This window comes from Passer domesticus, chromosome 23 (genome assembly GCF_036417665.1).
Source record: "Passer domesticus isolate bPasDom1 chromosome 23, bPasDom1.hap1, whole genome shotgun sequence".
Lineage (NCBI taxonomy): Eukaryota > Metazoa > Chordata > Aves > Passeriformes > Passeridae > Passer > Passer domesticus.
Genome location: NC_087496.1, coordinates 5825744 through 5848770, shown reverse-complemented (window position 1 = coordinate 5848770; position 23027 = coordinate 5825744). Strand labels below are relative to the sequence as shown.

The following is a 23027-nucleotide window of genomic DNA, read 5'->3' as shown; positions in this document are numbered from 1 at the left end:
TTTTATGCTGAGGAGAATAATTAATGTAATTAGTGCTGATATGAAAATGATGGCACTCCAGCCTGGATGACGAGGGGGAGGGGAGGCTGGAGGTGGGAGGAAGCTTGGAGAAAAAGTTCATTCCCTCTATGGTGCTGCTCCGCCAGAGGAGCAGGGCTGGATGCATTCTTGGCAGCCTTTAAAACCTCACCTCCCATCTGCCATAAAGGGGAAGAAAATAGAGCATGACAGTAGAGAGAAAAAAAAATTAAAAAAATAAAAAGAAGAGCTCAGCCTGCCCTGCTTGCAGCAGGGATGTGAAATCTTCAGTGCAGCCCTTTCCTGTGCTGGCCTTGGATTTGCAGCTCCTCCTTGAATTTGAACATCCTCCACCCTCCATGGGGCCTTTTTTTTTTTTAGTTCCAGGAGAAAATATCTTTATAAAGGTAATTAGATGGTAAAACAACAGCTTTTCACCTTACACTACATAAGTATCAATTTACTTATCCTGTGTAAGTGTTTTGATGGATTTGATATATTTAGTGCAGTCCAAGAGCTGTATTTTAGTTTTATACATATGAATAGATGCATAAATTTCTGCAGAGCCATAAAATGGCCCAGCAGGAAGTTTTCTGTTCTGACTGTGGCACTGATCAGACATTCAGCACTGGAGAAAGGGACCACAAAACTCAGTGCTGACCCTGCCAGCCACGAGGAAATAAAAAACGAGCTGGAATGGATGTGTTTTCCAGTTGGAGTGGGCAGCTTTCACATGTGCAAGGAGTCTCTGATGCCACACTGGGTGTTGGTGGAAATTTTCAGCTCCCATGGGCCACGTTCAGATGGGCATTGGTGGCAGTCTGTGGGCAAATGTTTTAAAAACTGCCATGCAGGAGGTAAATCCAGGTTCTTCTCCCCCTTCTGGGAAGTAAACACGGTCCTGGGGGGAGATGCCAGGATCCAGAAATGCAGGATAAACCTGTCTGTGTGCAGACTGAGGAGAGCATTGCCAGCACTCTGCTCCCACCATCCTGTGTGATATCCTGGCCCTGAGGAGGATTTTCTCTCTCCTTGATATTTCTGAGAGGCAGCCCAGAGAAACTCTGGAGTTCTGAGCAGAATTGTGCCAGCTCCTCTCCCACAATCCAATGAACCCTTCCCAGGCATGGCCAGCTTTGGCTGCTGCTGGTGCAGGAGCATTCAGACCCTCCACCCTCCCTCTATGCCCCATCCCTAAATTTAGCCCCAAATCTGTGGCTAAATTGTTCCAAAGGGCTTTTACCCAGAAGCAGAGGCTCCATTCTTGTGCAGTACAGCTTTGCTGGCAAGAAATACCCTGGGGCTTTTCCATTCTCAGAGTCAGTGCTAAAAAAATGCCATCAATAAATGGTTTATTGATCAGCTGTGTCTGATAGGGAGCCTCCGGAGGAAGTGCTGAGTGTTCAGCTGGATTGGGCTCACACCCTGTTGTCTCCCTGCCTCTGGAACCAGCACCCAGTGCCTGCACCAGGAAATCAGCGTGGCATGAGAGGTGGGCTGGGGAGGAGGAGAACCCCCCTTTTCTTTCCTTAAATAGCTGCTGGCCCCGGGGACTGGCTGTTTGTGACTGGATCTGTCCCTCCCACGTGCAGGGGGAGGCTGGGAGGAGGATTTCCAACAAAGTGGAGCGAGGCTGGCATTTCTTGGGCAGCCTGATTGCTCTGGGGGCAGAGCCAGGGCAGGGAAGTGCAGCAGCCATCGCCCTGCAGGTCACTGACCTCTGCTCCTCTGCTTACCTTTGGGTCCTGTGCTGCAGGCAGGGAGGGGGGCAGCAGGAAAAGTGGGATATTCCAGTCCTGAGGAGCCTCTGGAATGGGCAGGAGCTCCTGGGAGAAGGCAGGAGTGCCCGTGGGTGCATTTTGGGGGGTGCAGTGCAAGGGGTGAGGGATGTGGAGGACAACTCAGCAAGGAGGCAGCCCCGGGAGCAAGGCAGACATCAAACACCCCCCACAGCCCCACAGGCAGGACAGAAGTTGCTGTAACTCTTCAGCTCACTTTTATTTAAGTTCTGTGATCAGTCTTTTCCATCTGCAAGAGCTCTGGTGTCAGTGCCACCAACACATGGAACAGAACCCGTGACATTTCACCCTGGTGACAGGAAGAACAGCTCCATCTTAGAGGTCTTTCCAACCTGAATGATTCTCTGTCCTACAACACCAGTTCCTCCCAGCCCACTGGATCCCACTCCAGCAGTTTCCAGCTGGATTTGTTCGGTGATCCACACCCAACAGCGCTGCTGGATGGCTCAGTCTCCAGAGCAGGGATCTTGTAAAGTCAATTGGCACCGTGTCAGCAGGAGAACACCTCCCCCTGGCCCTGATTCCAGCACCTGCAAGCTCCCCCCAGGCATGGGCAGCCTTATCGCGGAGCAGAGTGAGGATTTAGCCTGGAAGAGCCACTGGGCAACCTCTGTGTGACAGCAGGGAAAGGGAGAGAGGAACAAGAGCCCTGAATCAGAACCATTTCCGAGCACAGATTTGTAAAACCAAAGCAGTGGACTCACTATTTCTTACTTCAGGGCTGTCCTTCAGGGTTTCCCCCCCTTTCCTAGGATGCAGAGGAATTTGGTGGCGTGTGGCGAGCTCCTCTTGCCATTTTTTGAGGTCAAACCAGCTCTTCAGGAGAGGCAGAGAAAACCAAGACATTCCTAGACTAAATACCTGTGCTGGCATAAGTCAAACCAGTGCTTTGAACTGAGGCTTCTCCTGCCTTTTACCTTTTCAAGAAGGATTGAAATCCTTTTGCTTTGCTGCAAGCCCAGTAAAACCCTTTGTGGCAGACTTCTGTGGGCAGCTCAGATCCAAAGCTGCTCACGGCAAGCAGAGTTTTTCTCTAATGCTGCAGTTTGTATCCCTGCCTTCCCCTTGCTCATCAAAGCATCTTTGTCCCAGACATGGGCAGCAGAGAAAACCACCTGCAACGTGTTCTCAGCCTCCTCTGGCAAGCAATCATTTTGTCTGGCTTCTTTCCTCTTGTATCTGAAGACCTGAACATATTCCACTTCTCATTTAAATTCCTGGATCTGTCTGAAACCACATCAGGTGAAAATCAAACCACAGTGCGGGCAGCGCTCTGCTCTTCCAGGCATGCAGGTAGGGAAGCTTGGAATGGATTTTTGCTTGCTTTTTCCTCATGGTCAGTGGTGCTGGGTTGATTCCAGGACATCAGAGACCCGTGGGGCTTCCAGCACCTCCTGACCTTTCCAAAGACAGGGAGCAAAGGCAGATTTGGCAGATGGGATGAATGTGGTGGCTGTGCCTTCAGTTCAGAGCACACCCAGTTTCCAGCTCTGTGGCAACCCAAGGTGTGTTGGGGAGGAAACCAGAGGGAAAAATGCATTTTCTGAACAGAGACCCGGAGCACTGCAGTCCCTTGGTGTGAGGGAACGACCGGCTGAATCCTCTGGAGACTGGCAGAGGAAATGTGACTACAAATGATTCCAGAAAGTTTTGCATCAGTCAGGACTGGCAGGATGGGATTGAAAAGTTGTTTGGAGTGCTCTAAGGCTGTGTCCTGATGATCCTCCCCTGATCCTTTGGGAACGAGGGTGCTCCACGCACCAGCACGTGGCAGGGCTGCTGCTGCCCATCCCAGCTTGGCCAAAAAATGCATCAAAAATTCCCCTTCATCCACTCCTCAGCCAGCCAGGCACCTCCATCTGGCTCAGCTGATGTCACTCAGTGTGAGGCCACCTCCCAGGAGGAGCACACCTCTGCAGGAGCAGCAATTCCCCCCCAAACCTTGTCCTGCTCGGGCACAGAGTGGCAGCGTGCACTGGGGAAGGGCTGGGAAGGGCTGGGGGTGTTTTTACCACTCAGGGGGATCCATGCACGTGGTGTCACCCCCACAGGGCTGAGCAGGGTGTAAACCCCCTCTCCCACACCCAGAGGTGTTTGTCAGCCTGCAGGGAAGCAGAGTGACCCGGGTGCGGGGAGGAGCAGGGACAGGCAGGACGAGGTGACAGGGACACAGCAAGGGCAGAGCTGCTGAGATCCAGCCAGGCAGAGATAAATGGGTGCCTCGGGGCAGGAGCTGGGCTGGGACACCTCTGTGGTCACACGTCCCCTGCCAGGAGTTGTCACCTGCTGGGATTTTCATTCCTCACCTGCGCTGACAGGTTTTGGGTGCCCGGGCAGCAGGGTGAGGTGTGGTGCCCACCTCTCCCTCCCACATGCCCTCAGCTCGAGCATCCTCACGTTTTCCAGAGGGATTTGAGTGTCTGCAGAATGCCAGATTCGAAAAGCAGAGGAAATTCCCTGGGCCAAAGCCAAGGAAATGCCCTCTGGCCACAAAGCTTTATCCCTTTGTTCAGAACCATCCCAGCCTCACCTCTTCCATGCCATGGGTGAAACAGGTGGGAGTTATCCCTGAAACCAAGCTCTGAGGCAGGATGTTCATTCCTTGTCCTCCTCTTCCTCTTCTTTGCTTTTATATACATTGAAGTGTATAACGATATTTATTTTTTTTTCTCTAATACAAGTGAACACAAATGTGATGTGGAGATAAGTTCCCTTTTCTAAAACACTTTGTGGTCACGGGAATGTACACATTTGGATTTACACACCCACACACATTCCAATATCAAAAAAAGGTGTAGTCCCAAAACTAAGATGCTTTTATAAAAGTTAAAAGGCCAAATTCCTCTATTGGCTTTTATCCTTCATTAAGAGCAAGGAGATTACCTGAAATCCTGATTTATTCTTCATATTCTGCCTGAGTTAATTTTAAAATTCCAATCAACAGATGCGAGGAAGAGAAGGGGGAAAAGCTCGTGGGGGGCCACGTTAGGCTTTGGAAGGAAAATTAGAGAGAATGTTTTCCTTTGTAATTATTTTCTCCTTTGGGTTTCAGGTTATCAGACCTGTTATTTAAAGGATGCTTTCTCCAAATGTGTTGACTCCAAAATATGTCCCCTTTAAAAGAGTCAATCCAAGAGATTGGGAGTGGGAGCAGGAAGGGAAAAGGACAGAAACAAACTGCCTAAACCAAGTCCTGATCTCTATTTTTGGGTTGGTTTTGAGCATCTTTCGTTATAAGCATCTTATGATTTGGTTCAGCAATCTTGGCTGTTCAGCTCTTCACAAACGGGGATTTGCTATCCCCACTTCCAAGGGGGAAAAGGAGCAGGAAAAAAAAGAAAAAAAGCCACAGGCTCAGCTTTGAGCACTGGCTGTGCTGTAAAACCTCACAGAAGCTGCAGCGAGGGCTGGGGATGACCCACACGTGTGGAGAGTGCAGGAATGGACACAGGGGAAAAGCTACGGACACTGGACTGGGCTGGGCACATCCCATCCACCACAGGGCAGCTGTCACCCACAGACACATGCACACACAGAGCCGGGAGGAGAAAAGAAAGATGCAGGTGCTGGAGAGGACGTGGGAGAAGGCAGAGTGTTCCCTTGAGCGTTAGCAAGCCAGGCAGACACTTGGAACTAATCATGGCAATTGCACCCGGATTTAAAAACCAATCAATAAAATGAGCAATGGCAAAGGGAAGGGAGGGCTGGAAGGCCTTGGTTGTTGAGCGACAGGAGAGGTGAAAACCATGAGTTTCTTCATTTTTTTTTTTTTGCAGTGTTGACACTTTAAACATACTGTTCCTTAGGACAGATGTAAGGAGCCCGGGAGCCGGGAGGTGGGCAGCAGAAGGAGATGTCGGAATGGTGAGGATAAAGATCTTGTGGGAGGTCTGACAAGGGGGCATAGACATGAGGGATCTTCTCCAGATATCGATCTTCATGTGAGTAACAGCGGGTCAGGTAATCACTCGCATTCGATATCTCTGAGTGACACTTTCCAAAGTTCTGCAAGTAGAGACAAAAGTCAACGGGTGAAAACTCCGGGATCCACGGCCAGAAAACACACACAGCTCTTCAGCTCCTTGCTGAGACACACAGAGAGCAAGCAGGATGGAATATTAACTAGTTTACCGAGCTCGCTGCTTCAGGAAAATGGAAACCCAGGTGATAAATCCTCACGCTGCAAAGTTTCTGTCTCTCTGCCTGAAATACCCAGATCGTTGATGAATATGGATGGATTGGGCATGGTGTGTCCCTTGTCTGTAAATACTCTGCTCTCTGCACTAAACAAGCAGCCAGCCAGAGGAAGGGCAGTTTATTTCTACGCTTTCTAACCTGAGTTTTGGAAAAGCAGTGCTTGAAGGCATCATTAATCCAAGCCAGGCCTGTGCTCTTCCATTTAAAGGGCACATGTGTCCTACCTGGGGCTTGGGATGCACAATGAGCTTACTGTGCCTGTTGTTTATGTGGAAGACAGGAGTGCTGGGCTTTACCTGTGTGAACAGCTCCCCAAGAAGCCTCAGGGTGGGTTTTGTGAGTCAAATCAACTACAGAGAACATAAAATCACTTCCAAACCCGAGGCTGCTCTGCTTCCCGTGCTTTTCCCTCTGTGTGTGGATGCTTTGCTCTGCTGGGGTCGAGGGAGAATCTCTCCCACATCCCAGGGCTGTGGCTCCCCAGAGGGTGGCAGCAGATGGGAAGGATTCCTCCCTGCTCCCAGACCCTTTCCTGCTTTGGAAACCCTGCAGGATGACCCAAGCAGGATGGACAAACAAAAATTTGTTTTTAAACCAACCTGCGCTCAGGGGCGCTCACCAGGAGATAATTTCTTCTCCAAGAGGGAGCAAACAGCGCTGGAAAGCGTTTTGATGCTTGTGGTTTGAAGCAAGCAACTTGCCCTTGAGCCCTTCCTTATTCCCTTTCAAAATCCCAGGAACAGTCAGTTTCGTGGGAAGGACAAGGGTTTGGCCCTCAGGAGAAAACGCCTGAAGGAACACAACAATCCACTCATGGCTCATCTGCTGCCAGCTCCTGGATGAATATTTCACCAGGATGCTTTAAAAAAACCAAAATCCTATAGAAAACAAGGTGTTGACAATAATTTATTGATGGCTTATACCACTGGGAGTGGCACAGAGGCAATTTTGGGAACAGTCTGGCTGAGCCCAGTGAGGGAAAGTTTGCCTGAGCCCCAGGAAAACAGCAGCAGTGCTGAGGTCAGCCTCATTTTCATCTCCCTTCCACTGGCAAAACTGTTTATCCAACAGATTGAGCTTTTAAAAGTCAGTAGTGGAGTTGCTGCGCTGGGATCCTAAATTTGGGTGGGCCGTTCCCACAGTTTTTATCCACTTAAGCCTTTTAATTGCCAAGTGAAAATGTGGATAAGTGCAGCATTAGAGCTCTTTAACCAGAGGAGCCCCAGCCAGGGGCCATGAAAAAGCCTCACTAACTCTACCCTAACCTTAAATAAATGTTTGCTGTTCTGCTGATAAAAAGAGGTAAAAAGGGGCTCACGGATTGGGAACGTGGGACGTGTAAAGTCCCCTCCCTGTACAATCTACTCTTAAGAACTGTCACACTCAACAGAATCCCTTTCCACACCTGGAAGGGGGAAAAATCTGTATTTAGCCATGCTCTCCTCCTGCTTTAATTTTCTGGGTTAAGCTAACCTGAAAGGGAAGTTGTCTTAATTACAGAAATTTAGTAAGACAAAGCAAGCAAGGGGGCTTCTTGTAATTTGTTACCAATTAAGTGGGAGGGGAAGTTTCTGTGCTCTCTGAGAAAAGCAGAGGATTTGCTAGTGCTGTGTGCAGGCCTGATGGACAGAAAGGTCTCCTAGGAGAGATCCTCAGTTAACCTAAGTGGAAGCTGAGCTGGGTGTGATCAGGTGGCAGCAGAAGGGGCTGTGAGACACTTTTACAGGCTGGCTGTGACAATACACGGGGTCAGCAGAGCACTTTTCTTCCTGCTTATCTCCCAGCTAATGTGGCTGTGAGACAGGCGCCCATGAGGCATTGCCAAAGACACCCAGTGTCTTTTGTCAGCACTTCTGTTTGCACAGGTGAGTGCAAACAAATCCTTCTTTTCTTGCTGGCCCCTCTTTTGTGCTCGCTCCTCATAGGTGGGGTCAGGGCAGGGCAGCTGGAGAATGTCAGGCCCAAAGGAAGAGAATTCCCTGTCTCCTTTTAGCTTTCCTCAGCACCTGAGCTGGGAGTTGCTTTGCTCCTGCTTTGTTCCCTGAACTCATTTGTAGCGTGGCAAAAGGGAGGAGAACAAAACCAGCCTGGTGGTTTTTAACACATTTCGCAGCCGGTGCCCTTTGACTTCCTTCCCCAGTCCCACTGTGACTTTTCCCCAATCTAATTTATCTTTAACGAAGTTTGAAATTAAATTAGGGATAATGAACTAATTAAATTGAACTGGCACATGATTCTACCACCTTCCCCCACCTGGCTTCTCCCACTTGCCTTTGTCTCCAGCATGACTCCATGCAATTCTGCATTATCTGGGTTACATCCTCCCCTCTCAGTTTTATTTCCAAAAGCTTGATTAAAGGGGATGTCAGCAATCTATCCATTTCAGACAGCCTGGCAGATTACCTTCAAACAGGCTTTATTTGATTGAATTAGGGAGCTTTCATTTCTGCCATGACTTCAACTCAACCCTTCTCCATCCCTCCACACCCAATTCCATCTTTTCTTCTATTTGCAGAACATCTCTTTGGGTAGCAGGAGGTGTGAGGCAGCTGACCATGTCCTGTACTTTTAATCATCTTGGAATAATGAGTTCCCACTGGTCTGAAAGTGAAAAACTCCTTCTCAGTGACCTGAGGGTTTCTCTGCTACGTTTTTTGGGAAATCTGAAGATTTTACAGGTGAGAGTTGGACGGGTAATGGTTTTCTCTGCTTGGCCAAGCTCATGGCAAACACATTTTTGCCCTTATGGAATGTGTTCACCTGTGTTTTCCTGGCTGGGAAAAAGCCCCTGCTGCTCAAAACTCCTGAAATTTTGGGCTGCCACTACCCTGACCCCCCTCATCTGTCGGTTTGGAATTTTGGGCTGCAGCACAGGCTGATGGCCAGGAAGGAGCAGCAGCATCACAAAGCTGCTGTCACTCTGTGTCACCAGCCAGGGCAGAGGCTGAGGGTGTTGGGGGACAGAAAATACACCGGGAACCAAAAAAAGAAATATTTCCTCCTGGTGTTGGGACCCTCACATCCTCTCCTCCCCTGGATCTGAACTCCCTACTTGGGGTATTCGGGGTATTTTTCTACTTCCAAGTATGGCCATGATTTTAGGGATCTGTGGGCAGGTTCCTGCTCTGTTTGGTGCTTTATCTGTGAGGGAATTCTTGAATAATCCCTGTGCTGAGTAAAGAATGAGCATTGATGTGTCAGGGATGAGCAGGAACCTGAGCTTGGGCTCCTGAGGGGACAGAACTGAGGGCAGGTGGGACAGAGGGACTCGCCCCTGGGTTCAGGAAATAAAAAGATTGAGCTGAAATTCCCAAAATACAGAGCAAGGACCTGTGGTGAGGGATGCATTCAGACACATGCAAGTATTAATTATGCAGAAAACTTGCTCAGAACGTTGCATTCCTCCTCGAGCATGCTTTTCCCCTGCTGCCTCTGGTACCTACCTGGTCCATGTTCCTACAGCACCTCACACCATCAATCATCCCAAACATTTCCCTCCTGGCTGTTTCTCTCCCAAATCCTCCTCTCCACCCTTCTGGAGTCAAGGCAGGGCTGATATCCTCATTTAAAAATGGGAAGCTAATAAGGAGCGACCTCTTTCTTTATTTCTCCTGCAATCTGGAAATGGGAATCTGATCCCTGGTCACTGATTTGTCGTGTTCTTGATTCCAAGTCTGATGGTTTCCAGCTATTCCTGATGCAACGGGGACAAGAAATTCCCAAGCAAAACAGAGAGCTGGAGTGTGGGGCGGTGAAGGGGGAGGAAATCATTAAAAAAGCATAAAAAAAATTTAAATTGCCCTGATCTGTGGTGTGTCTTAGCAGGGAGATTACACCTTCAAAGCACCATATGACTGGCTTTATTTTTACTTCAGAGAGACTGGGAGGATTTCCAAATTTGGATTTGGAGGATTACTGTCCTTTTGCTGACAATAAAATTCCCCACCCTGGGGAGGACGAGGCGAGACCTCCCAAGATGGATTAGGGAGCCCTTGCCTTGTTTGGAGCAGTGGGAGCAGCCCAAGAATCTGTTGGGAATGGAGGTGAAGACACGAGGGAGAGTGGCTGGTTTCCACCACCCCTTCCTCAGGGCTGGAATTCTCATCCAGGAGAGGCTGGAAGTGTCTGGGAGCGCAGTGACAAACAGATGCCCACAAGGAGACAGAGGAAAGGGAGAACCAGACCCAACCAAAACTTACTGTCCACTCTCGCTCGTTACGTCTACGAAGACCTTGATCCTCATTCTGGGAGCAGGAGTGGGTGAGACACCGCAAGAGAGAGAGGTTACGGATCTGCTCCGGCCCAGGCTGCTGCAGACACTCACCTAGGAGGGCTTTGGCTACACCAGGGGGGCTACAGGGCTGCTTCCAGCAGGGGAACACCAGGGAGCACAGGGAGAGAGCGAACCGGAGCAGCCCCCGCACACCTCGCACCCAGGAGTGGGTGCTGCACCCTCACCCACGGAGCTCCTCAGCTGATCAGGATTGTCCAGGGGGACAAAAAATCCCAGTACAAAAGTCCCATTTTTCTCCTGTTTACTGTTTATCCTTCCTTCCTTCCTTCCTTCCTTCCTTCCTTCCTTCCTTCCTTCCTTCCTTCCTTCCTTCCTTCCTTCCTTCCTTCCTTCCTTCCTTCCTTCCTTCCTTCCTTCCTTCCTTCCTTCCTTCCTTCCTTCCTTCCTTCCTTCCTTCCTTCCTTCCTTCCTTCCTTCCTTCCTTCCTTCCTTCCTTCCTTCCTTCCTTCCTTCCTTCCTTCCTTCCTTCCTTCCTTCCTTCCTTCCTTCCTTCCTTCCTTCCTTCCTTCCTTCCTTCCTTCCTTCCTTCCTTCCTTCCTTCCTTCCTTCCTTCCTTCCTTCCTTCCTTCCTTCCTTCCTTCCTTCCTTCCTTCCCAATGATCTTTATCTCCTCCAAGCCATCCCTTTCTGGCCCCAAGCTCTCCAGTCTCCTCTGACCTGCCTGGGGTGACCAGGAGGGATTCAGGGAGCTGCAAAGCACCTCTCCATTCACTGTCTGCCTTTTCTCCTCTCCCTTCCCTTCCTTTAAACCCACAGATCCTTCCTGCTGCTGGAAAGGCAGCAAAACAAAGGGGAAGCAGCCTGGAGTCACCACAACCTCAGGAATACGCAGGAGTGAGGGAGAGCTGGAGCCAAGGAGAGGGGCACCAGTGGCATTTCCTCAGCCAAAAACTCTTGGAATCCTCCAGCAAAGGTGGGAAAGGAGAGATCTCTCCCTTTCAGGGACCTGGTGGCTTTAATAACTGAGAAAAAGCCGCGGTTATGGGGCAAAGGAACATAGGAAGCGCTGAAGTCACCCCAGTTTTAGTGCTTTTTACATTTAAAAAATCATCATTCAGACTGGAGATGGTCCAGACCAAGCAACTGAGTCCAAATCACTCCCTGCCACAGGACCTGAGCTTGAAAGCGTTTGGTGACACTTGAAAAAGTCCAGAGAACAGGGCTCAGTCTGTGTCTAGTTTTGAGAAGGAGAACACCAAGGAAAATAATCTCTCCCTCTCTCCCAGGCCACCTGCACCAGCCCCACGCCACGCCAGCCCTGTCACTGTCACATGCACAGTCCCTCTCTGCCTGTCTCTTATCCCTGGAGTCTTTCAGCCGTGGGAGCCTTTAGGTGTTCCCATATTCTGTCACATCCTCTCCCACCTTGTTCTTTCACACATGCACATATGCTCCTTCTTCTCTAGAGTTACTTCCACATGCACACAAGCCTTTCTTTTTTAAATTTCCCTTTCAATCATTCCCTTTTCCTTTCCCTCCCCTCCTTGTCCTGGCCTGGAAAAGCCCTCTTAGCATCTCTGACTTCTGATTCCTCACAGGTGCTGCAGAAATTCCCTCAACCAGAGCAGGAACTTCAAACCCACCTGGAGCAGGGGGCCAAACCCCAGCTCTGCCACCAAGCCATGAACCCTCTCCCCCTGTCCCACATGCCTGGCTGCAGGAAGCAAAGGGAAACACAGCAAAAAGAGCATGCAGAGAGGCGAGGCAAGGCAAAAGCATTCTGGGCAGCACCCCCAAAAATAAAAACAAACCAGGGCAGCAGAGAGACAGAGAGAGAGCAGGCAGGGAGGGACAGACAGAGGCAGAGGCAGCGCTCCGGAGGGAGGCAGGAATGCAGGGAGGGGGCAGAGGTGACTTTGAGGGGTGCAGTGAGGACGGCAGAGTGCTGTGGTGAGTACCTTGAGGCCAGAATCTGAGGGGAAAGGGCCTAGAGTGACATGCGCTAGCGTAAGTTGGGCTGGATGGTTGCATACTCGACTAGGTCTCCGCCAGCATGGATGGAGCTCCGAGGGCTGGGTGACGCGGCCAGAGCCGACGTGTCCAGCTCTGCATACTGGACATCACAGTCCTTGTTGGCAGGGCTCTGGAGAGAAGAGAGCAGCAAGGCGGTGGGGGGACACCAGGGAGGAGTCGGGGTGAGGACGGGGGGTCCGTGCAGATGGTGAGGGGTGAGACAGGGACACGGCGGGTGAAGGGGGGAGAAAGAAGAAAAGGGGGAGGAGGGAGGGGAGGAGTAAGAAAACAGGGGGGGAGTAAGAAAAAACAGTTAAAAAGAAGGAGGTAGGGAGGTAATGAAATAATCAGTCAGGTAAAATCCCAAATCAAAGCAAAAGTCCCCAAGGTGCTGAGCCCCCAAAAGCAGAGCTGAGTGACCCAGCCCTGGCTGGCAGCACTCCCAGGCACTGCCCCTTTCACTGGGGCTGCTCCCAGCAGCATCTCACTGCTCTGATCTTCCACTGAACCCCTCTGGGACCAGCATTTCCCTTAGCTGGGGCTGGGTCTGTGAGTTCAAACCTTACAATGCACCTGAGCTCTCTGTTTTAACCCAAGAGTTTGGGATTTGTTGCAAACCCAGGTTTGGGGAACACAAGTGAAAATCCTTGGTTTGAAATCTGGGGTTTTGGGAAGGAGATACCCGGAAGGAATGGCTTTAAAGCCAAAACTCCAAAGGCATGGCCACAGGGTAATGTCACTGTTGTTCTGCCCCAGTGTGGGGACTGTGGAGTGCTGAAGAGCCTGGTTTAACACGAGGCTTGGCTGCACAGCTTGGCACTGCAGATTACCTCTGCAGCACGATTTTGTCATCGTAACACGGTCTAAGAGATGCTAAAAGCATCTCCTTTGGCATGGAAATATTTATGGGCATTCCTTCACTAAGCAGGCTTATCAGCAAGGACTGCATGAATGGAATATTATCCAATTTGTCTGATCACTCCTACCCAGGCATCTTTCATGCAGATGATAATGGGAGAAGCCTGGAAGGCAGGACAGCCCAGAGCTTGTGGCTCAGGGGGGAATAAGGATCACCAGGAGAGCTTTGGTGCCAGCAGCCATGGTGTGAGGGGAATCCTGGCTCCTTGCCCCATGGAGTTTCTTTAATCCTCACTTTTGGGGCTGGTTTCGGTGCCAGCATTAGCCAGGCATCTGCTGAGCCTCTCTGAGAGGAGAGAGGTGTCTCTTCCAAACAAAACAGCTTTCCAGTCTCTCTCTCCCCTTTCCAAAATGGCTGCACTGCATGGCAGTGGTGCAAAAGGTGTTTAATTTGAAAGTGTTCCTCTCCTCTCTGTTTGGAAGCGTCCTCAGCCACCTAGCAGCTGTGGCTGAGCCGCTTTTAGAAGTTTATAGCCCCGTAATGAGCTGGTTGAGTGCCTGTTGCTGGAAGGGGTTGTTGGCTCCGTGATTATCTCTGCCTGCTGCGCTGGCCTGTGCCAGGCTTGGCTCCCCGATCTGCCCCTCAGCCCCAGGGATGAGGGGAATGAAGGGGAACCGGGCTGCAGCAGCATTTCCAGGGCTCAGCAAAGCTGGGGGCTGGAGGAGCAGAGGGCTGCAGGTCACCTCTGTCCTGCCCTTGGTGGCCAGATGGCAGCGGCGAGTTGTTGGCATGAAAGCTGCGCATCCTGTGGAGCCTCTGCTTCGTGTCTGGAACTGGAGTTTGGACATTTAGGAAAATTAGCAATGCCAACTCCAGCCTTAGACCTAAATCTAGACCTTGCAGAGCTCTTTCCCCCTGAATTTTGTGTCTCAGCACCTCCCCTACTCCGGGAGGAAGCCAGACTAAATTTTACCTCCTCGTTCCTATCCTGCCTATTTGCCTCACTCCTCTCCTGCTTCCTTCCCACAGGAGGTGTTTCCTCCATGGATTTCCCTTCCTTTCTCCCACTCCTGGGCTCGTTCCTGCTCCTTTCTGCCCGTTTGGAGCAGAATTTATTACAATATCAATAATGTGCCTTGTATACAAGGCCCAGCACTGCCTCACGCAAGCGCTGGGTGTAAATCATCACCGTCGGCACCCCGGTAATTGCCCTGCAAACCCAGAGAAATTATTTTGCTGTCTGCAGCAATGAAACTTCCCCTTCTACCTGTGCAAATGGGCCCTGCTGACACGGACACTAATCACAGCTCTGCTCCCGCACTGCCTCGTGCCTCCACCTCTGTCTGGCTCCTGCTGCCTCTCACACACCACGGAGCATCCACCTGGCACAAAAGCACTGGCAGAGCACACCTGCCCTCACCCACACACCTCAAACACACTCTCCTGCTTTGATATCCTCACTTTTACCCCAAAACTGCTCAGAGAAAAGCACTGCAGGCAGCACCCACACCCCTACACCCACCCCTGCAGCCTCAAGTGTCCACACCGCTGTCCTTGGGCATTTTGGGGCTGTGCTGGCTTTCCCACAGCCTGCAACCCTAAAACCACAGGTTCATTCATAGCTCTGCTCCCTCCTGCAGGTATCCTGACCCTGCAGACGTGCCCCAGCCTCTCCCTGTGTCCTGGTCCCCTGCCAGCACACGTCCACACGCACGGCCCTGCACACCCTCTTGGAGGTTCCTCCTCCACCTCCCTCTTTTATTTTCTCCTGGCACGTCTCCCATTCCCCCCTCCCTCACTGTTTGCCATCTCTAATCACTGCCTGCCTCCCATTCTAGCGCTGTGAAATCGCCAACCCCAGGCAGTGCCTTTCATGCTGCCTCGTGATAAATCTGGTTTATCCCAAATTACGAGGTTTTGCACAATTCATTCAAAGCTGAATGCACCCGCCCCATTTTCCTGCAGAATCTGCTCCCTTCCGCTCTCATCTTCTTCACTCCCCTCCCAGGCCAAATCTGCAGATGAGGTACAGGCAGAACAAGAAAATCCTGCCTTTCTGCTGTGCCTTTCCCTCTCAGGGATCCCAGAACCACGGATACCCCAGAGCCTCCTGCATCTGCATCTTGAGCAGGTGGGAGCAGGGCTGTGCCAAAGTCAGGCTGGCAGGGACCAGGGATGTGCTTCCCTCCTCATCCTCCAGCTGAGCCAGCCCTCAGGGGAGGGATTGGGCAGGTCTTGCTCCATCCCAGGGTGGTTTTGGAAAGCACTGCTGTTCCCTGGGGCTTCCCACTCCTCAGAATCCCACTGTGACATGAAAAGGAGGCTTCTGCAGTGCTTTAAGGGTGAAAAAAGTGATGTAAGTCACTTTTTTCCCTGCAGGGAGGAAGGCAAAGCTTGTCCCTTTGCAAAGCGTGGCCGGACAACCTGTCCTGGCTGAGGCAGCACGTCCTGCCTGGGAGATCTGGGAAGAATCCAGCAAAATCAGCACTCCTTGGCAGCCAAGGCCACCCTTCTCTGCCTTGCCAGCCCCCAACTCCATCAGCCAGCTGCCTGCCCAAAGGATGCAGCCATTTAGCAAGGAATGGGAGCAGGCTGCATCCTGCTGCTGGGGCAGGGAGCCAGGGCACGGCGCAGGTACGTGCTGGGCGAGCCTGGCGCCGCTGCCAGGGACTGCCAGGCAGGCTGGCCAGGGACAGGGCTCTGCCACAGCTGTGCCAGGCCTGTGCCAAGAGCTGGAGTCCCCCAGACACCCCGTCCTTGCTGAAGAGGCAGTTCTTGGTGGGCCAAGTGGAAGGAGAGCTCCGCAGCCCGTCACCTCCTGGCTGGATCCGCGGGTGAGGAGCAGCCGGTGCCAGGCGTGGGACACGGAAATGCATCTTCTCCGGCCAGGATTGAGAGCAGCAAACTCCGTTGCCATGGTTACGGAGCAGCAACCCATCAGGCCCCATCTCACATCACTAACTCTGCCACTTAATTAACTGACTGCTCGTTATTTCCCAAAATGAGCTCCTCCGTCCTCCTGCTTGCCTGAAATTCAGCTTTCAGATGCTTTTCAAGCAGCAGCCTCGCTCCAACGTCCTGTGTTTCATTTGAAACTCAGCAAGGAGTAGAAAGAGCTGGGGACCAGCCCCAGGACTGAGGGAGGGCTCCAAGGGGAAGTTTTCCTTTAGGGATGAAGTAAATAGGATCAGAACTGTGGCTTTTGATTTCCAACGCCCTTGGCATCTGCCTGGCTTCAGACTTGTGCCAGCTAAAGGTCACTGGGCCCTGTCCTTCCATTATCTGCACGTGGCAGGGTCACACCAGGATGAACTGGTCTGTAATTAGTGGTGTTCATAAAAAATTACTCCAGTCTGGGCTGGTATTTCTACATCTTTCTCCAGGCAGGGAGTTCACTCTGCTGCAGCACCGGGCTGGGTGTGCAGTGCTCTGAACTGCTCCTGGGAGGGACCTGAAGGATTTACATTGGGATGTCTTGTCTGCTATGGATAAAAAAGCAGAGCATCCTCATGCCAGAGGGTGAGGGAGGGAAAGGATGCTGTCCAAGGCCTGGGAGGGGGATGGTTTTCAGTTTTCTCATCAAAAACTCACTCTAATCTTACCTGTTTCCTGTTCCCTGCACCTTCACATCATACATTTCCTCACTCCTTGCAAACCAGCCTTTCCCATGTGACTGCCAGCATCTCCTCCTGACCCTTAATCTCTCCCCGCTGCTGCTGCCTCACATTAACATCTCTCCATCTGAGGCAGAACAAATCCACACTCCAGAAAAAAAAAAAAGGGTTTAAATAACTTGTTGTTGTCAAGTGAGAGTCAAACGCTGGCACGCTCTGCCCTGCAGAAAATTGCTTTGTGAAGCTCTCACTGCTGCTTCCCTCAGCTGCAAACCCTAACAGGGGCTCCTTGCAGGAGCTGAGGAGTGCCCAGGGGGGATGGGTGGGTTACAGGTACGGAATTTGGGGTGGGCAGGGCATTTTACCCATAAAGGCTCTGGGACCTACAGACAGCTGAATGAGGGTGAGCTGAGATCACAGTCTGGAGGGTGTTTTCCTCCAGGATGGGATAATCCCGGGCTGGGGATGGTGGGGATCCTGCTTTTTTGGGGTCCTGGGTGCCAGGTGAGGCTGGGCTGAGGTGCCAGGCAGTGCCACTGTCACCCTGTGCTCCTTACCAGTTTGTCACTGTAGGGAGAGGGCTCGGGGGCTGCCATGTCATAGTAGGGAGTCTGCAGAGGGAACTTCTGGATCTCCTCCTCGTGTTTCATGTTGTCCAAGTGAACAACCTGGAGTAGAGGGGACAGAAGAGGGATGAGAAGAGAAGGGTCAATCTCTGGCAAGCTCTGCTTCAGGTGGCACCACAACCAAACACCTTCAGACCCCTTCAGACTTCAATATCCACCAAAGGGGCAGAGCAGAACCCAAATCACACTTTTAATTAATGCTAGATTCTGAGAATTCTGGGGGACAAGTCACAGAGTCACAGAATCATAGAGTCATAGAACAGTTTGTGTTGGAAAGGATCTTAAAGATATTTCAGTTCAAACCTTCCACTAGACCAAATTTCTCAGATCCCCATCCAACCTTGCCTTGAAAAATCCTCAATTTCTGCCCCTCAATCTCAATCCAGGGACATCTTTGCTCTTGCAATCCCCATTTCCCAAAATCCAGGCACTGTGGACCCTGCTTGGGATCAGCTTTCCATGCCAGAGGCAGGAATTTGCAGGTTTTTACCTGGATGTCTTCTGGAGTCAGGTGGCTTTTCATGTCCTGTTTCCTCTTTGGTGGAGGGGCAGGTTTGTGGGATGGAGGGAGGTCAATCCTGCGGGGAAAGAGGAGGCTGCTGAGTAGAAAGCAGGAGAAAAGGTTCTGCTGCTTTGATGTGCCCGAGGATTTGATTGTGTTTGTCACCAAACTGCCAATACAATCACATAGATTATCCTTAGGAACTCCCCCATGCCCTTTGTGTCACCCCAATTAGAATTGTTAATGGAAATAAACTCCCTCCTAGCGTTCTGTCCTTACTCCAGGCAAATCCCAGTGTCAGGGTGCAGATCCCCAGGGAGCAGCTGGGGTAACTGCAAACCACCCCTTGGTGGGGAGGTGTTTGTGTCATGGCTGTGAGGTACCAGAAAGTGATAACGAGGTAATGCCAGCCCCAGCCTGGCATTTCTCTGGGATGGCAGCCCTGCCACAGCTTCCCATGAGGAATCTGAATCCTCCTCATGGACGAGCTCTGCCAGGCAGGGACATTTATCCCTGACCCTCGCCAAGGATCAGCTCCTACCCCAGAGCAGAGGGATTGGCAGCCACGATAATCCCAGCCCGGAGACTGTCTCTGCACATTCTGTTCACATGCACAGATGTGTCTAATCCTTTTACAAAACTTATTAAAACTCTGATCCACTAATTAGCTGGCTGCCCCCTCCCTTCTCTCCGTGCAGACTCCACAGATCTGATGGAGATGGGCGCCTTCCCTTGGATTCCAGCGTGGGACTGGAATGTGCTGGTGGCAGGGAGGGCAGAGCAGGTCCCCGGGGCTCTGTAAAACATTGACTTCATGGCTCTCCAGAAAAGAAATGCTATTACCTTGGGGATCAGCCTCCACAACAGAGGCAGCACCTCGGCAGGGCTGGGCAGGGCTGTGTTTCTATTCTCAGCTAAAGTGGCTCTTCCCTGAGCCTGGTGGAGGGCCATTGTGGGAAGTGGATTGTCAGAATGCATCTCGATCACAGGCCCGCTGCTGTTGATGCAATTTCACCTTGTGGTGCTGGGCTTTGTTGTTTGTGTGCCTTTCTGCCTCTCCTGCCGCTTCCCCCGCTCCTCTCCCGCTATCCTCCAGTGCCCTCTCTCAAATGGGATTAAATGGAGCACAAAATGTGCCCAAGGTGTAACAACAATGAGGTGGGGGCTGGGGGAACATAAAAGCAACCTCTGGGTGCTGGGCTTTCCGTGCCTCCCCTGCGAGGTGGGAACGGAGGGAGGGGGTGAAGAGCTGGTGACAAGATAGAGCTGTTCAGCAGAGCCCAGGCTAAATGCTCCTGGAGAGGTTCCTGCTGCACAAAGTGACCTCCACACCACTCCATTCCCTGCCTGGCATCTCTGCTGCCCTGTGCTAGGCAGAGCAAAGCCCAGCTCCAAAGAGGAGCCTCTGTGGTGGCCTCTGTCGCTGCTGTTGACAGATTACATCACCCACAGGTCCAAACCTGCATTGCTGGTGGATGTGAACCCTTTCCAGACTCTTTGGGATGCATTCAGAGGTGCTCAGGGTCTATCAGAAACCCCTCTCTGATGGCAGGATGGGGTTCAGTCTCATTCAGGAGCCTGAAGCCATTGGGAGAGGAGGAATAGGATCTACAGAGGGGGACAGTGGCACTCAGCCTCTGCCCCAAGGACGTGCCACAGCAATGCCAGCACCTGGTGAAGCATCCCTGTGCTCCAGCTCCCACTTCAGGCTTGTGCCAAGACCCCAGAAACAGGAGAGAGCAGGACGGGAAGCACCAGGAAGCCCCAAGGAAGGGAAGCCGATCAGAGAAACGGGACAGAAACAGCAGGAAAACATTTTCCTGCCAAATTTTCCCATCGTGCAGGGAGAGGAAGGGCCAGAGGTGGGGTCCCCCGTGCCCACAGCAGCCTCACCCCGGGTGGGCAGTGGCTGTGCTACTCACAGGTCGTTGTCCGTGTCGGAGCGGCTCTTCTGCTGCCGCCGGTAGACGATGATGACGGTGACGGCCACGCCGATGATGAAGACGGCGGCGATGATGCCTCCCACGATCCCGATGATGCCTCCCGGGGCACTCTGAGGTAGTGGCTTGTCTGCAACACACAGGGAAGCACAGGGGACAGGGTTAGAACACTGAAAACACAGCTGGGGTGGCGCTGGCACCGGCAGGGATTCCGGGAGCAAAGGTGAGGGTGAATCCCGAGGTTTTCCCGAGGTTTTCCCTGTCCAGCAGCTCCACGGAGGGAGCCAGACCCTATTGAAATGCACTGCTCAGAGCTCAAGAGGAGCAGAAATTGTGGCTACAGTTGTGTCTCCAAGAGTTAAACACTTCCCCACTCTGCTCTGCGGTTTCATCTTCAGGTGTTTATTCCTGGATCCGCTTCCCTGCCTTTGTTCAGGCCTCAAAGGAAGGAGGGTTTAGGGAATAAAGGTGCTTCCAAGCATTCATGTGGACCTGCTGCTTGATACTGTTGAAGTATTTTGAAAGCCTTCTGCTGGGCTTTGTCCCAGCATCCTCACTGAATTCCTGGTGCTGCTGGAATGTTCTTAAAACAAGCTAAGGAGCAATGCTCAATAGATTGAGGTGGAGCAGAGGTTTGTGCACCCCAAATCAATCCAAAAAAAAGATGTCCTGAGTGCAGGATTTAGGGGCAGGAGGGAGATAGACCCAATCTTGCATTTCATCCCCTGCTCTGTGACCTGGGCCAGCTCCTTGGTGACAAACACGGGCCTCATCCAAAGGAAACCCATCCCGATGGGAAAGCGCTTTGAAACCTGCGATAAAAGGATTTAATTTGCTCTACCTTCCAACCTAATTAAACTTGAAAACTAGCTAATTGGTACTTTGTACTTACAACTCAGGCAGTGATGAAAGGAGGAGATAATTGGGATGGAGGAAGAAGGAGGAGGAGGAGGAGAAAAAGATATTTAGGGGAGGGGGGCAAGACAGGGATGAGGGAACAAGGGGCTCTGTAGGACTTGTCTGTCACATCTAATTTTTGTACTTTTCTTAATGCCCTGGCTATTGGCTGCTCTTAGAGACCAGATTGGGCTAATGGATCTTGTTCTGCAACAATTTTGGCTTTGGGTACCACAATCTCCCCTAAACTACCCATCCCCAAGGCCTCGGAATTAGGCCCACTTTCCATGTGCAAAGTAGTAAAACGAAATGTATGTGGCTATAAAACATCTGCACACATCCCCAAACCACACAGGACGACAAATCCAGGACTTTTCAGGGTGAAAAACCTGCTCTTTACTCCCACTTCATCTCCATAGATCCAGCACTTGCTCCTCCTGAAACCCCTTGTGCCAGGTGCAGTCTCAAATGGTTGTGCTGGATCATTTCCAAGAGAATATTCCCAAATCTCCCCTCCCAGCCAGCCTTCCCCAGCTCACAGATTTGCTGCTCTCATCCAGGAGGGAACTGAGGTGTGCAAACATCTCCCTGGGAACCCATCCCAAACTGCACAAAGCACTCGAGCTCCCAGCCCCACGCTGGGAATTCACCCTGGGAATTGCTCTGGCGCCGATGCCCCATTCCCCTTCCCACAAAATCCTGCTTTTCTCCTGCCAAACTTTGACAGGGTCAGCATCCCACCCTTCCCCTGCCTTCCCCTGCTCCTTGATGAAGAGCTCTGAGCTCTGTCTGTGGTGGCAGGATGCTGAAGCCATCACAACCTGTGGTGGCAGCCACTTTTCCTCCTCTTCCCTCCTCCATAAGCCACAACACCTCGTAAAGAATATTTGTGCCTCCAGACAGCTCTCTCACGGCTGACATCTCGCCATGGAGCCCCCACCAGGCCAGAATTCAGGGTTGTGGCTGTAAAGAATGTGCCAGTCACTTTGGCTGGGGCATTGCCGTGATGAATTGGCCCCTGATGGCTCTGGGGATGGCAGGGACCGAGCAGGGAACGAGCAGAGAACATCAGCCTCCTGCTGCTGCCGTAAATCAGTAGTGTGTTTGGGGAAAAAGGGTGGGAGGAGAAAGAGGAAAAGGAAATAAATAAATAAAATGGATCTCCAGGAACTCAGGTGAGGCTGGGTGACAGCAGGAAGGGAATGGGAAAATTATGAGGGGAGGGAAATACAGCAGAGGAGGGAGAGGTGAATACAAGGCAGTAAAGGGAGCAGGGGAGTGGAAGAATGGAGGAGCACAAGGAGAATTGCAGATATTTGGGGTTTTTATGAGGGTGCCTCCTCCTTCCCAGGCTCTCTGTATGAACATCCCGGGGTCAGAGCCCATCCCAGGGCTGTGTGGCCTCGCAGGGACAAGCACCAAAGCATGGCACAGCCCTGTGACAGCACACCCTGCCCCGACACGTGCAGCTCGCCTTGCTGGGGACAATCTGAGCCACTCCAAAGTGCTGGTCACGGCTTTGCAGGGGTCCAGGCAGGGAGGTGGCAGAGGTGACAGCGCTAATTGCTGGCAAGAAGAGCAAACCCCAGGAGGTGAGGAAGATAAATGAGAAAAGAAGGTCCTGAGAGAGCAGGAAAGTGCCCAGGATAGAGGAAAATGAGAATTAGAGAGAAACCTTCATTTACACTTCCTCTTCCCTCTTACTTCCCCCCCCCCCCCCCCCCCGACTTTTAAAACCTATTTTTTTCATCTTTATCCACTTTTTTTTAATCCATATTTCTCCCTGGGGAGGAGTTGTGGTTGGCACAGTTTGGAGGGCACCACCAGGGCCTTTCTGTAGGGGAATGTGCAAAAAGGGACATCTCAAGTCAAGAGGAGAACACCAGAAGAGCTTCAGGAGAGGCCCAGAAGGGCCAGATGAGGATTCAGTTCCACTGGCAGGGCTTTTGGGCAGCCCTGGGAAGATGTTTGCAAGGTTTGTGAATCAGGATCAGAATAAATTGGCAGGACAGCTCAGGGGCCTCCAGACAGGAGTGGGAAAAGTCTGTGCCAATTAAGAATGCAAACCCCCGTGCTCTGTCACGCTTGAACAATTTAAAACTCTCCAAAAAAAGAACCAAATTAAAAAAAAAAAAGGAAAAAAAAAGAATACAAAGTTTGTGTGAAGCAGTTGGCATTGAGGCAGGTACCAGAGAACCCAGAGGGGCTCAACAAACAGCTCAGCCTTATCTGGATGTCTGAGGGCTGCTGGGAAACTCCTCATTCCTGCTGGAAGCTGAATTAATTCACAGTATTACAATTAAGGAGAAAAGAAGGGCGTCCCACCCC

The 23027-nt window shown here is 51.5% G+C and overlaps 1 protein-coding gene and 1 long non-coding RNA gene across 2 annotated transcripts; both read right to left on the bottom strand.

Annotated features, from left to right (window-relative positions):
• Positions 1-5627: 5627 nt before the first annotated feature.
• LOC135285351 (uncharacterized) lies at positions 5628-21620 on the bottom strand. Its single transcript, XM_064397542.1, has 7 exons — positions 21521-21620; positions 19785-19932; positions 17851-17938; positions 17292-17402; positions 12282-12391; positions 10214-10258; positions 5628-5822 (listed from the first exon to the last, which is right to left on the bottom strand). The coding sequence occupies exons 1-7, from the start codon at positions 21618-21620 to the stop codon at positions 5774-5776; spliced, it is 651 nt and encodes a 216-aa protein (XP_064253612.1). The 3' UTR covers positions 5628-5773.
• LOC135285614 (uncharacterized) lies at positions 15962-17282 on the bottom strand. Its single transcript, XR_010350409.1, has 3 exons — positions 17122-17282; positions 16723-16882; positions 15962-16284 (listed from the first exon to the last, which is right to left on the bottom strand). It is a non-coding gene; the product is annotated as an uncharacterized LOC135285614 (long non-coding RNA).
• Positions 21621-23027: the final 1407 nt, after the last annotated feature.